Source organism: Fundulus heteroclitus, chromosome 12 (genome assembly GCF_011125445.2).
Source record: "Fundulus heteroclitus isolate FHET01 chromosome 12, MU-UCD_Fhet_4.1, whole genome shotgun sequence".
In the NCBI taxonomy this organism is placed as follows: Eukaryota; Metazoa; Chordata; class Actinopteri; order Cyprinodontiformes; family Fundulidae; genus Fundulus; species Fundulus heteroclitus.
Genome location: NC_046372.1, coordinates 9,186,624 through 9,201,068, shown reverse-complemented (window position 1 = coordinate 9,201,068; position 14,445 = coordinate 9,186,624). Strand labels below are relative to the sequence as shown.

At 41.6% G+C, this 14,445-nt stretch overlaps 1 protein-coding gene across 1 annotated transcript in view; it reads left to right on the top strand.

Annotated features, from left to right (window-relative positions):
- Positions 1-14,445, top strand: part of efna5b (ephrin-A5b) — a 138,707-nt gene that overhangs the window by 95,704 nt on the left and 28,558 nt on the right. Inside the window, exon 2 of the mRNA XM_012869957.3 lies at positions 9,878-10,170. Coding sequence (XP_012725411.2) covers positions 9,878-10,170 — 293 coding nt within the window. The remainder of the gene's footprint in view (positions 1-9,877; positions 10,171-14,445) is intronic.

Genomic DNA, 14,445 nt, shown 5'->3' with positions numbered 1-14,445 from the left:
GAGACATTCTCTCACATTTTTAGACATTCAAACATGTTGGGCAGCATTCAGTTCAGCTTTGTTTCTGACAACACTCAACCAGTTTAATTGGCAAGCTATTAGTATCACAGAAATGTGGTTTTGTTCCTCATTCTGCCATTCGCTGAAACACAGAAAAATGTTTTCTATCTTACAGTCAAAAATTTCTGAAGTTGAGGGCTGTTGGGAAATGTAATTTTACAATCAGGATGATTGTGGTGTGGGAATTGTATGCCACAGTTTTTAGTTTTTCCTTCATTTCTCTTTGTTTTCACCATTACATTCCTTTGGCTGCAGCAATCAAAAGATAAATATCTGTTAAGTCCCTTTTGTCGCTGCCGAAATCAGGAAAATAAAGATTGACAAAGAGCAACAGGTTCTTTCTTTTTTTCCCCCTTCTGCCCCTTTCTGTCTGTCAGTGCCTTCTTCCTTTCAGTTACCCCTCTTTTTTCATCCTCCGACCCAGGCCAATCATCTGTAATTAGACAACTGTGCAAACTATATAGAGACGTGTTTGTAATGTGTGTTTCTCGCTTATGTGTAGAAAGGTCATGAAAAGGCTTGTGCATGTGCATTTGCGGCTCGGGTTCAGCTGGAGGTCATCTTCTCTCAGCTATACCCTCTTTGGATCAAAATCAGCAAATGATCATTCATTTTAGCTGCATGTACACATGCATGGAAGCTTGCTACAAAATTTAAGGGTGCAAAACAGATTTTTAGTTTTAGTTTGCAAGGAATTTCTAGTTCCTAGGTTATAGTGATTTGATTATCATGTTGCAGAATGATGCCTGAGGATATATCATTTTCAAGTGTGTGAGTGCGTGTAATTTTGTGTGTGTGTGTGTCGGGGGGGGGGGGGGGTAAACAGATCTGTTTGGGGGTCATGAGCTGAATTAAGAAGCGTATAAGGAACTATGAGAAAATAAATACAAACTGAAAAGGGTATCACCAAGATAATGCACAGGGGACAAATGAGGAACGGCTAGATACCCTGAGATAATCTCCAGTCCTGAAGCAGCCACAGCTGAGTTTGTAATGCAAATAGCTGTCAGCAGTGTTTAAGTGCTTAAGTCTTGTTCTTGTCAAAATCTCTTAAGAACACGAAGCTTTTTTGGCATGGCACATTCATCAATTGTCCACTTTGAGTTAATATGCTGTCACCAAACCTTTGCTGCAACACAAATCTCAGAAAAATAGCCGACTCAGCCAAAAAAAATAAATAATACAGAGCAAACAGTGTGCATTGACTTTTTAAAGGTTCCTATTACTTGATGTCTATTAAATAAATATTCGGTCTTTCTAAGTTAAACCAACATTTACAACATTGGAAAAATACAATCACGGGCCATTATTATTTGTTTTGGACACTTTGCTAGTACCCGGTTGTATTTGCCTTAAAAAAATGTTTTCCTGTTGCATAGATTTTATAAAGTTGTAAGAAGCATTCCATTTAAATTATAGTCATGGTGCAGATTTGTTTACATGAAAAAAGTTGTTTGCTGGGTTTAAAAACAAACAGTAATGTAACGGTTACTTGAAAAACAAAACAATATAAAACCCAATAAAGACCCTTTTAGTGTGTTAGCTGGAAAGTAAAGTGTTAACACAAAGTGGACAAATGCCTTGGATTACTTGTTTGAGTATTTAGTGGCCGTGCAATGGGAGTACAGTTAACTGTTTGTCATCTTCAGGAAACCATTTTGAAATAATTTGTGTCGTAGTGGATGATCCTGTCTCGATCCGTGACTCCTTCAGTGCAACACCACCTGCCGACTTCAACACATCAGAGGAGGAACAGTTCATTGATGCCATCTCTGATTAAACAATGAGGCTGGGGTTTAAGTCAAAGACTGGCTGCATTTTTTGGATTGGAGTGGGGAGAGATTACTCACTGCTAGTTTACGGAGCCCTGGCCGTACTTCCTACTTTTACCACATCCTACCTATGTGAGAGAGGTTTTGCCGCTGTGGCTCCCTTCAAGACAAAATACAGATCAAAGCTGGACATATCGATCAAAATGAACTCAGAGTGGCAGCTCACAACTGCATCCCAGATTTGAGAAGATCTGCAGCAACAAGCAGGTTCACACACCAGCCACTGAACATATGTGGGGATTAATGCTGTACTTTTTCCACAACAGGCCTTTAAATTCTTCGTTTTGTCCACTCAGGAAATTCTCTCTCTCTCTCTCTCTCTCTCTCTCTCTCTCTCTGTCTCTCTCTCTCTCTCTCTCTCTCTCTCTATACATAAATAAATATATATATATATATATATATATATATATATATATATATATATATATATATATATATATATATATATATATATATATATATATATATATATATACACACACACACACACACGTATATGTGTGTGTTTTTGCCATTTTATTTTCGGAATTTTTTGTGGCTCTTTTATTGAGAGTAGGCTGACAGGAAACGGGTGCTGCTCGAGGGGGAAGATATGTTGCAAAAGACCGCAGGCCGGAGTCCAAGCTGGGTCAGCTGCTTCGAGGACCAAGGGTTCTGTACACAGGCCGTGCATGCTACCCCCGTACCACTGGCGTGTCCAGCATTTCTCATTTTTTAAACAAGTTTTGCACACTTTTTTACCAATACCTTTTAAAAAAAAAAAAAAAAAAGTTTTTGTTAGTAATCCGTAACGTTGTTAAACAGTAAAAAGAAAATTGTTGCACTTAACATAATGACTCTGTAAAACTGGTTTTAATGTAATTCACTGCATTTAAAAAAAATAAAAAATCCAATTCTTTAAAAAAAAAAGGTTGATGTGAAAACAAAATACTTGTATGTGTCATGAACATTTTCTGTTAAACCAAAGGGGGGGCCCAGTGTAAAACGTTTGGGAACCACTGAATTAATGAACCAATATATGGTGTTAGAAAGTGGTCTCCTTGTGAGTGAATCCATCGAGTGGTGGTATTTACAGTGATACTGTGCTTTGGCAGCACATTGTGAAGTTCCTCTTCCTCGCCTCTGTTGAATCTCACTTATTCAACTGGTTAGAAGACTGGAATTGCTCCCCGGCTCTGCCTGCCACCGAGCTCCTCCGTCTTTCTCTTTCACTCAGGTTATCTGTCTCTCCCTGCACCCCTCGCTCTCTGTCTACAGGCACCGATGCACGGTTCAGAGAAGTGGCTGATGGGACTGGGTGTGTGCGCACCGGGGCGCCGGTGTGTGTTTGCCTCCGCGAGTGGGTGCGTGTGCCCCCAGCGCGCGCACTGCAATGTCACTGGGCTGTGTAATTGAAATGGAAATGAGCCAATCAGTGACTGCAGTGGTGTGCCACCTTTCGCTGCATTCACTCCACTGTTCCAGCTCTGCCAGACTTACTCTGTTTGCGACTCCGACCAAGTTTGTGTGTGGGAGCTGACAGTACTTAGCCCCTGAGTTTTCTCCCAGGTGGCAGTGGTGTTAAAATGCCACCACCGGGTGATACAAATGATGCCCCTCTCTCTCTGACAAATGCACACGCCGCATCCAGCTGATTTCTCCGTCTTTGTGTTGTGACCTACAGCTTATTCGACCAGCTGTGGCATAACAAAAACATGTAATTATCACCATTTGACAATTAGCCTCCCATCCAAGTTCTGCCCCTAATTACCTATTTAACTGCTTGAGGGCGTCCGCTGTCAATCTCTGCTGCTACAGTTTCTCACAAGAATGCGAAAAAATTGTTGCCAGAAGTATGTCGTAAACTCCAGAGATCTGACTGCGGTTTGGGTGGAGTGAGTGCATGTGCGTGGTGTTAAGGGGGGGATTGGGTAACTTTGCAAAAAACTCCACATGGCCTTTTTTTCTTTTTACTTTTACAGATTCTTGTCCTGTTTCTAATCTAGAAAGCTTGTTTTTTCCCATGCACTGATTCTCAAAACTTTTTTTTTAAGACAACACTCAAAGGAACTGTATTTAAACAAAAGAACAAAATATGGAAATGGCCATAGTGATATTTTGATTGATTTGTGTTGTCGTGACTGAGATCAGACATTTTGCTAAGTACTTATTGGGGCTTGCTGGAGCCAGAATTACTCTCCGAGTTCACTGAGTAGTGTATGTTTTAGGTTAAAGGGGAACATTTCCTCATTTAAATAACTGATTACATATACGAACAGGAGAGTAAGAATACGTTGCTGTGCAGCTTTTTTTATGTAATTTTATGGAGATCCCTTTAAAAATTCTGGAATTTCTCCTATTGTATGGTGCATGGATTATTACTCTGCTTCCCCTCTCCCACTTTGTTGTTGTGAACTGCCTGTCAACTGGCTGAAAGAAGGTTGCCATAGACTTCCCTTGCTTACAAGAAAGAGAAATTCTGCTCTATGGAAATATTTCTGGCTGCTAAAAACATGGTCATGGTGTAGAACCCTGTCTGTCTCTGTTGTATTGATTGATAAAGCTACATTAGATTATATGTCAGTAATGGTATTACATTTTATACTCCGTCTCTTATCCATATCCATTGGTAGAAATATTCACTCGTACTCAGCAAGCAATTGGAAAGACTGCCTTATAATGGAACTATCTTTTTGCACAATTTAAAGATTTAATCTTTAAATTGGGGATTTAATCAGGATCACAAAATCCTGATTAAATGTATTTTAAACGGGCTTATTAACATACTATGACTTTATGAATTTGTACACCAGCAACTCACTCTGGTTGCATACAAAGGTTTTCTGATTAAATTATCGCACCTCGTTGGCTTATTATATTTTATTTCTGTGTTTTACACTTTGTTTTTGCTGTACTTGTAAGTAAACAAAGCATTTTGTGTATGTTTACCAAAACAGGACCATGCGATTAGAAGTACAGTGAGATATTGAACATGCAAGAATCCCTAGCCTCATTGGGCATTGTGTTAAATTGAAAATGGCTTTTACTTGTAGAGCACTTTTATCAAGTGAGAGGACTTCAAATGAGTCATTCACTCATTTACACCCTGACAGCAGTGAGCTACATTGTAGCCCCACTGCACTGGTTTAGGGGGGACTGGAAGTGTGGAAATGGCCTCAGGGTCTCTTAAAGCGACATGAGGGCATCAGCAGGGGGCTACATCCCTTGGTGTTGTGTTGATTGTGTAGGTGCTTGGGCCACACACCAGAGTTATGGGCTCCTATGGCTCCCAGGGATGGGCTGGGCCAGCCGGGGTGCCAGTGTACTGGACTCTGGTGGGCAGCTCTCCAGATTGACTTCTCAGGGGGTAGTTCACCTGGTGGGGATGGTAATAAGTGCTTTTTACCTTGGTCCTTCTAAGTGCCAGCTGCTGCGGTGGGCATGATGGGGGGGCTCTGGGGTGTCTCCCCTGCTTGGTGTGGGTTCTCGGCTTGGCCTGTGAGGCCGGAGATGGCAGTGTGGCTGGGTTAGGTGGGGCCTGCTGCCCCACATCTCACCCTGTGCCTCTTTGGCCTGAGGACTATCACTCCTGTGCTTCACTAATGACCTACCTCTGTGATGGGGGGGTTTGGCTGCCCTGGGGTGATGCCTTGCTTCTGTCTGCCTTGGGTTGCTGTGGGCTTCTGGAGCCAGGTCCACCTGTCCTTTACTGCTCTCGGGTGCTGCATGTTACAAGCCTTCTACCGTTCTCGCCGCTCTTAACAACTGCACACCTTCAGGTGACAAAATAGCTCACCTACACCTGCTCAACACAAACACAACTATTTGTACACATAGGCTCACCCATTCTGTGCACACACGCACAGAACACAGATGAGACATCAGCAGCATCTGAAACAGCCGCGTAACGCCCATGAAAACGGTGTCGTTATGGGAACAATAAAAAAGTCCAAAACATACAAGGTTTTCTCTAAATGGACGTGGCTGCTCACACTTTCAGGTCATGCGTTTGCAGTATTAGCGGAATCTTCTGAAATGATGAATGTACGCTTGGATGAACCCTCCCCAGATATTCACAGAGAGCCTGGCAGTGAAATCAGCAGTGTCGCCGTCTGCTTCTTTGTGTCCCGCCTTGTCTTTCGGAGCCAGGTGCTTTCTCTTCTCCCCGCCCTCATGTCACTTTGCCACTCTCTCACTCTCTTTCTCACTTTGTGCCATTAGCAGCTTTTGGCAATCTCACTGCTGCTCCTTTTGCCAATTTTATTTAACTTTTTCAGGCAGCTCATTCAACTGATAACACAATACGGATACGCGCTTGTGAATGCCCGTCAGGTGTGAGCCGGGTGTGTGTTTGCCGCATAGGTGTCACTGTTTGTGTGTGTGTTTGTGAGGCATGTTACAAATGCCTGTCCTTTCCCTTTTTATGAGCTCACTCACCCAAACATCCTGCGGCTCATTTGCAGTCAGGGCCACCAGCCACTATTCTGACTGCTGAGGCACGGCGCGAAGGGCAGCTAAAACATCACACAAACGCACCAACATCCACACATGCATACTTGCTGTAATTCTCATGCTGTCTCTTGTTCGCACATACACAGCGTGCGCTGTAACAGAGAAGCTGGGCCAAGCGGATGGGAGGATGCAGCCATCAAGTCAGTGACATTTTGAAGCAGTAAGAGAGATGCATGACTCTTCTTGGACCTCCGCAGACATGTTTTAAATGAAATGTTACAGATGAGTTCCTCCCTGCCTCAGCTGTAAACACCCTTACCCTGGTATTTACCCTACACGGGTAAACAGAATGGAAAAAAAAAAAAACTGCTTTTCAACCTGGCTCATGCTCACATATACACAGATGCGCATTAATATACAGAGCAGGGCCCAAGGAACTCGCATGATGACAATAAGGAAAGATGGCCTGGCTCAATTTGTAGCTTGATTGTTGCATTACACATTCCATTATACAAACATTCAGATGAAGTGACAAGCGAGCGCGGCAAAACCATATTCCGCTCAAATTGCTATTTGAGCTTCAGAACAAGTGGATCTGGGTCGTGTCAGATTCACTATGCCCGCACTTCACAATGCTCCCAGTGATCTGCAGCCTGCATACAGACGTGCATTTTTGTAGACTCATTAAGTCGACGATTGAATAGGTAAAACTTTTTGAATCATTCTTCAATACAGATTGGAATTCCTTGTTGCCGAGGAGAGTCGTCAGACTGATTTTAGATAATAGAAAGGGAACAGTAAATCAAGTAACTGCTCGTTACAACCAAGGTTTGCAGAATATCATTTCACGACGCACAGCATGTTGAATTTAGATGCAGATGGACCACAGCAGCAGAAGACCAGACTGGGCACCATTACTGCCAGCTAAAAACAAGAAACTAAACCTATATTTAATAGAAGCTAAAAAAAAACTCAATTTCTGCAACATGTTCAGGTGGTAGGGTCCTCCATCCATCCTTGTATCAAGAGCTCAGGCGGCTGCTGCTGGCGTCTAAATCTTTTTTGATCTCTTGCATGTTATAATGTGAAAAACTGTAACTTTTAATGACATAACTATAATGTTATTCATTGTCTGTTGTCTGTTATGTGTACTCTTAGCCGGAGTGTCCAAAAAGAAATTTCACCACGGTAACGCGCGGTGACAATAAAGAATCTTTGATTCAAATCTTTGTTATCCTATCATTATTTCTGCACCCACGATTTATACCAGTTTAAAAAGAATGAGCCCCGCTTAATCTGGGTTTTTGGATATTGTTTTCTTTTTAGAGATGTAATGAATCATTTTTATATTTTTTCACCTCATCCAGCGACCGATAAAAGCTTTAAATTAGCTTTTTCCAGAATTAGGGTATCCTCGTTGTATTCCAGGACAAAAACAATAAAGGCAATATTAATTCACATGCATTTCTCCTCAAAGTGCTTAACAGCAATTACGCTTCAGGGTTACTGTTGTTGGTTTTCAGCTGTAGCTGTTTCCAAAGCTAAAAATAAAGTTTAATGATATTTTTGTAAAAATGCCGCTTTCTCTGAATAGTCAGCTTCAAAGCAGATTAAATTTAGGAAAGTTGATCTTCTTGACTTTGGGATATAAATGTTCATATGTAGAAAATCTACATTTTAATTAAGCAAATTAGGTACAGATTATAAACATTTCTGAACATTTGTTTATTTATAACGTGTCATAGTGCTGTAGCTGCACTACTGTCTTGAGTAGGATGCTCAGCCATTTGATCAGAAGCCCAGGCTTCCCACAAATTTTAGTATGTAAACATAAATTAGCTGTCCAGACTCCAGGTTTTCATTCTTTTAAGAATACAAACTACAAAAGTTTACTTTAAATTTATAGCAGGTACCTTTTAGATTATTAGGAAGGAAGGAAGGAAGGAAGGAAGGAAGGAAGGAAGGAAGGAAGGAAGGAAGGAAGGAAGGAGACTTTTCCATACATATATACTGTACATACAGAGTTGGGAAATATTGAAATACGATCCCACACTGTTGTAGATTTTTCCAAAGTGTGCGGGAACCCTGTGGAAACTACTCGAGTGTTTTTTAGACAAAATGAAAAATATTGTATGGCGAGGATAAGCATTTAGTGTCAGAAGGTCGACATTTCACTGAAGCGACAAAAAGTAAATAAGCAGAATGAAGAAAAAAAAGTATGAGACACACGTGAAGAAATTGCCTTTGTATATCTGCTGAGTATACTTTTCACCCAGCATCTGATGATGTTTGAACCAGTTAACAAAACTCATAAAATACCTTTAATAGTTTGTCCTTCTTCTTTATAATAGCCCCCACAGTGGTCTCTTCTGCAGAGGGTTTTCAAGATTTATTAAGCCGTGTAGAAACCCGTGCAACAAAAACGATTACATCAAGAGAAGAAAGGGTCACAAGGCTGCTGCAGTATGTAAATCCTGAAGCTCCGGAGTTTTTAGGAGGAAATTATTTATCTCCCTTGCTTGCACTGCATATCATTAGAGCAATTGCAGAGTTCAGTGAAACCGTTTCTTGAAATTCTTGTAACCTTGTTGTCTAACAACATCATTTTCATGTCCCCCGATATATATTAGTATATCATGGAAAAGTTAGATGATATTGCCTATTAAATTCAAATGGTGAAACACATAAATGAACACATAAATGGCCTCTTTCATTATAAATGACATGCGTCTGTATGTTTGGCAACCATGTAGTTAACAGGCATGGTGCGCTGAGGATTTTCCTAACAGCTTAGCAGGTGTTTAACGTTTTTACGTGGTAAACCCTCATGCTCAATAAATGATAATCGGGAATGCTAACAACACAGAAACAGCTCTAATCCGGTCTATATCCGTAGATGAGATGTTTCTTTGACGAGCGACGGAGAAGAAGTAGTTTGTGTGTGGCTGTGTGCTGACGGTGACAGTGTGTGGCCTTTTGATGAAACTCCCTGTACATACGGCAACCCTCTGACCCTGCGCAGCCTGTTCTAGATCATTGCTGCTGTAAAGATGCTTCACTGCACAGCCCTCCGAGACAGCTGGGCTCCGTATTTTTCCTATCGTGACATTTACGGTCTTGCAATCCTGTATCCTTCTGACCAGTTCTATTTTACACCCACTTTTTTTTTTTTTTTTTTTTGCAGTAATATCCTCGAGTAAATGTTTTCATTTTCTTGAGAGAGAGCTAAAAAATGTTTTTTTTTTTTTTCTTCTGTCTAACATATTTTCTCTGAGACGAACCCTCCACTTTGCTATGATTCGGATGGGATGTAGTCGCATGTGTGTGAGTAAATATGTGTTGCAGGAGAAGATTTATAGATAAACCAACCCATCTAAATCTGTCAGAGCGAGAAGTTGAGAGTGCAGATGGTTATAAATTCCTCAAGTGGAACGGGATGTAGAGGACATGTTTTGAGTGGATTCTAAATTCAAGCAAAGTGTTGAAACGTTCAGGTGACTTTCAAAGCGTGTATAAAAATGGTAACCCTTTGTTTCCTTCTCCTCCCTGTCAAGGTTCCATCGTAATGATTATCACATCGACGTGTGCATAAATGACTACCTGGATGTCTACTGTCCTCATTATGAGGACTCTGTTCCTGACGAGCGGACAGAGCGCTACGTCCTCTACATGGTCAACTACGACGGCTACAGCACGTGCGACCACACCGCCAAGGGCTTCAAGCGCTGGGAGTGCAACAGGCCGCGCTCCCCGAACGGGCCGTTAAAGTTTTCAGAGAAGTTCCAGCTCTTCACTCCCTTTTCTTTGGGCTTCGAGTTCCGACCCGGCAGAGAATATTATTACATCTGTGAGTACCTGGCCTCCTTCCATACAGAACCTTGGAAAAGGAAACATAACCCTTGATTCCTTTTTTTTTTCCCCATTTTGTCACATTGCCGCCACAAAACTTCAATGTATAATTGATATGTTTTGATCGAGCAAAACACAAAGTAGTGCAGAAACATTGATCGGAAGGGCAAGAATACATGCCTTGTAGTTTTTATTTTATTTTCTTTACAAATAAAAATCAGAAAAATGTGGCCTCCGTTGAGATTTTGTTGGAGAACAATAGTTGAGGAAGAAACGTGAAGCGCCAAGAATGGAGAAATGTTATTAAGTTCAAAACAAGGTGACTTAATGAAACAATAAACCAAGCAAGACAAAAATGTCTTTACAAATACTGTGGCAAGACCTTACGTAAAGCATAAAGCAAAACTCCATCTTCGACCTAAATTTGAATCCTTCAATTTTTCACTAAAATGGACCAAAGCTTCTCTACCTTCCAGGGATGCATGAACACCCATGCTGCCTTTTCAGTTGACTGATTTAGTTTTATTTATCAGCCAACTGGACAGCAGTAACACAGAAAAGTGGAACTATTGGGATGTAGAAAAGAAACTCTAAAATTTACATTAGCAAGGAATATGAAGCAACATAATATAACTTGACCTGGCTGAGAAAGTCAGACCGCTCTTCCCTGACCTAATGTTTCTCCACTAATCTCCTAGAGCGAAAGCCATACTATTCCTCAACCGCTCTTTCTGTGTGCTCCATGCAGATCATTGAAAGTGGCGTGGCGGTGATCCTTGCAGATACTTCAGCCAAGCTTTTTTTCACACCACTCCTGTTGCTCACAGAAACCTCTTTTTCCTAAAATGGAAGTGGAATTCATAGGGGAGTCTAAAAAACTGAGACAGTTTGAAAGTTACAGCTCACTTTCCCCCAGCTGCACAACACCGCATTTCTCAAAAAGGAGGGTCCGCCCGTCCGTCCTCTGCGTTCGCGTTTTGCCTCCTGTTCGGCTCGTGATGTATGTTACGTTATCTGCTTCTTTGCCGGTGGAACTGAGCCAAACGGAGTTCATCTAAAGTTGAAGCCCCTGGGAAATTAGGTTTTATCAAAGCTGGGTAATAGAGTAGAATGGAGTGGAGCCGTTTTCTTCCCACCGCATGCTACACCCACATGGGTGTCAGAGGAGCCGCTGTCAGGTGATATGTCGGCTGCTGTTCCTTTAAAGCACATTTGTCACGTGGAGCTATGATCATTGCAAACTAGGTGTAATTTTTGATTCAGTGGAAGTGACACAGCGGCGAAAGAAGAGCTTTTTTTTTGCTTCTATCTTTGTGTCAGCAAAGATTAGTCTGTGGTACAGTGACGTGTAAAAGTATTCACACCCCTTGAAACTTTACAGCCACAAAATTTAAAGCATTCCATTGGGATTTATATGTGATCACAAAGTAGCACGTACTTTTGAAATGGAATGTTTTTCAGTTGTATTTAGAAATTAAACTCTGAAAAGTGTGGCAGGTGTTTAACTTCTGGAGTCAATACTTTGTGGAACCATCTTGCGGTCCGATTGGAGCTGCAGGTCATTCGGGTTATGCCTCCTCCAGCTTTGCACATCTGGAGATTGAAGTTTTTGACCACTCTTCTTTGTGCAGTTGCTCAGGTTCAGTTGAATTGGATGGACAGCATCCTTGAACATCATTTTTCAAATTTTTGCAACAGTTCTCAATTGGACTTAAGTCTGGACTTTGATGGAATCATTCTAGCACACAATTGGGATTTGATCCAAAGCACTTCCTTGCAGCTCTGGCCATATGTTTAGGGTTGTTGTCCAACTGGAAAGTAGTGCAGCTTCTAATAGATTCTGCTCTGGGATTGCCTTGTACTGTCATCCATCTTTCCATCAGCTGTGACCACCTTCCTTTCCCTGTTGAAAGAATTCACCTCAACATATGATGCTGCCAGCACCACGTTTTACTGTTTGAATTGCATGTTCAGGGTGATATGCAGTGTTAGTTTTCCTCCACACATGGTGTTTCGCACGTAGATCTAAAAGGTGAAATGTTGCCTCTTTCGTCCAAAGGACCTTCTTCACTAGTTTATGTCCCCAACATGGTTTGTCGGAAACTGAAATTAAGACTTCATATTGCTTTCTTCTTGCCACTCGTCATAGAGGGCTAGATTTGTTGAATTTAGATCTAATGTTTTTTTTCTACGGACAACTCTTTCCTACTGGAGCTGCGAATGTTTGCTTATCATTTTAGGTGGTTGGTAGGTTTCCATTCGCGCCATGTTCTTTCCATCTTTAAGATGATGGGTGAAACGGTGCTCTGTCAGATGGTCACAGCTTAGGATATTGTTTTAAAAGCTAACCCTGCTTTGAAGTTAATAAAGTTTTCCCATCACCTGTATATGTTCCTTGGTCTTCTTGATCCTGGTTGTTCATTAATGGTCTCTAACAGATTTCTGAAAAATGTTCCTTCCACTTCACAGCATTGCACAATTTTCTTTTGTCTATCATGTGAAATCCCAGTCTAATACATTGACATTTGTGACTACAATTTGACAAAATGTAGGGGGTGTGAATACTTTCGCAAACCACTGTAGCTCAATATGCTTGTCTGCTCCTTATTGTCGGAAGCTGAGCCAAACTCTTCTTTCCGTCTGATCTGCTTTATGAATTGGCACCTTTTTTTATGAAGCAGTTAACCTGACAGCCAGCCAAGAGTTCTTCGCTGTATTTATTTCATGTTTTGCTCTTTGACCATACACCGCTGTAATTCATAGTTGCGAGATGAGGTGTGCTAAGTACATCAAATCCCACAGCCCTCGCGGTGTTGTCTCTCCCATGTGTGCCTGCAAACCAGTCTGTATCCTTCCCCCCAGTCCTTTTTAACAGCCTCGTGTTTGCACCGGTTGTCTGTTAAACAGTAACCAGATTTTCTTTGGCTTTTACAGCCAATTTGAAGTCCACCTAAATGAGATGGGGGAGAAATGAAAGTCTCGTAACTTGGGAGCATGGATGGGGGTTAGCGTCTCCAACATTTTTTTCCCCCCATTTCTGTTGAGAGATGCTTGTCCTAAGGGCTGGATTAAATTACACTGCGACCAACAGCATTTCCAAGGATCGCATCCATTTTGCTATAGTGCGCCATATTGGTTTATTGGCCTGGGGCTTCATTGGCTATTGAATGATTCTAGTGTATAGCCTCGCTGGCTACTGTTGGGGATATTAAAGTCATCCACCATGAAGTCATCTGACATGCGATATTCCACCTGCCTTTTTCTCCGGCTTGGTTCTTCATGGGAAGACGGATTAGACAATCACTTTAGGGGGCAAAATGTAAAGCTGAAGGAGGAAAATTGGGAAGAAATGACTATGAGATTACTAGAGCTGCCAATTCATCTGCAGGTTTTGTCTTCATCGTCCCCCACCATGATCGTTAGGCCTACGCTTGTGGTTCATGAGTGTTTTCCATCAGCAGACCTATCTCCAGCGGTCATTGGGCGAGAGTCAGGGTACCCTCTGGACAGGCTGGCAGTCCCTCACAGGGCGACACAGAGACGCTCAGGGCACACAAACATGCTCACACTGAAGGACAATTTGGAAAAAACAAATAAACAATCACATTTTTGGACTGGACGATTCAGCACTTTGAATCGTCTTGTTACTGAAAAGCCCTTTATAAATAAACCTGCATTGCCTGGAGAGAACCCGGGTATGCAAGCGGAGAACATGTGAACTCATGCTGAAATAGCCCAGGCCGAGATTTAAACCTACAGTAGGACCTATTTTCTGTGAGGCAACAGCGCTAGAAACTGCACCACCTTGCTGCCGCCAGCAGAAACAAGATGTTTACCAAGCTGTAGCACAGCAGAGAGCAAGGAGGACGGACCTGTAAGGTTTTCTTGCTCAAACCTTCAGACTATGTCCAAGGTTGTCCCAAGCTGGATGATGTCTTGAGATTAATTTTTCCACATAATATTTTTTGTAATGATGATCAATATGAATCAACACCTAAACTCCATTTTCATGAGACGACAGAAAATGTCTCCAAACACTTAAGTGTGTGAGTCTGATTGCATTTGCAAACTTTAATCAAGTTTTTCTTTTTTTTGCCTTTCAAGTAATGACTTCTTCTTCTCCGATGGCCTTTCAGCCCACATGCATAAACTCCTTAATTTAAGGATAAACCCCTCAGCTGTTCTCAAAATGTTGACATCAACATCAGGGCTTTCCCAAGTTGTTTAAGGTCATAATATTCTTATAGAATGAACACTTTTGAATTTGGGTGCA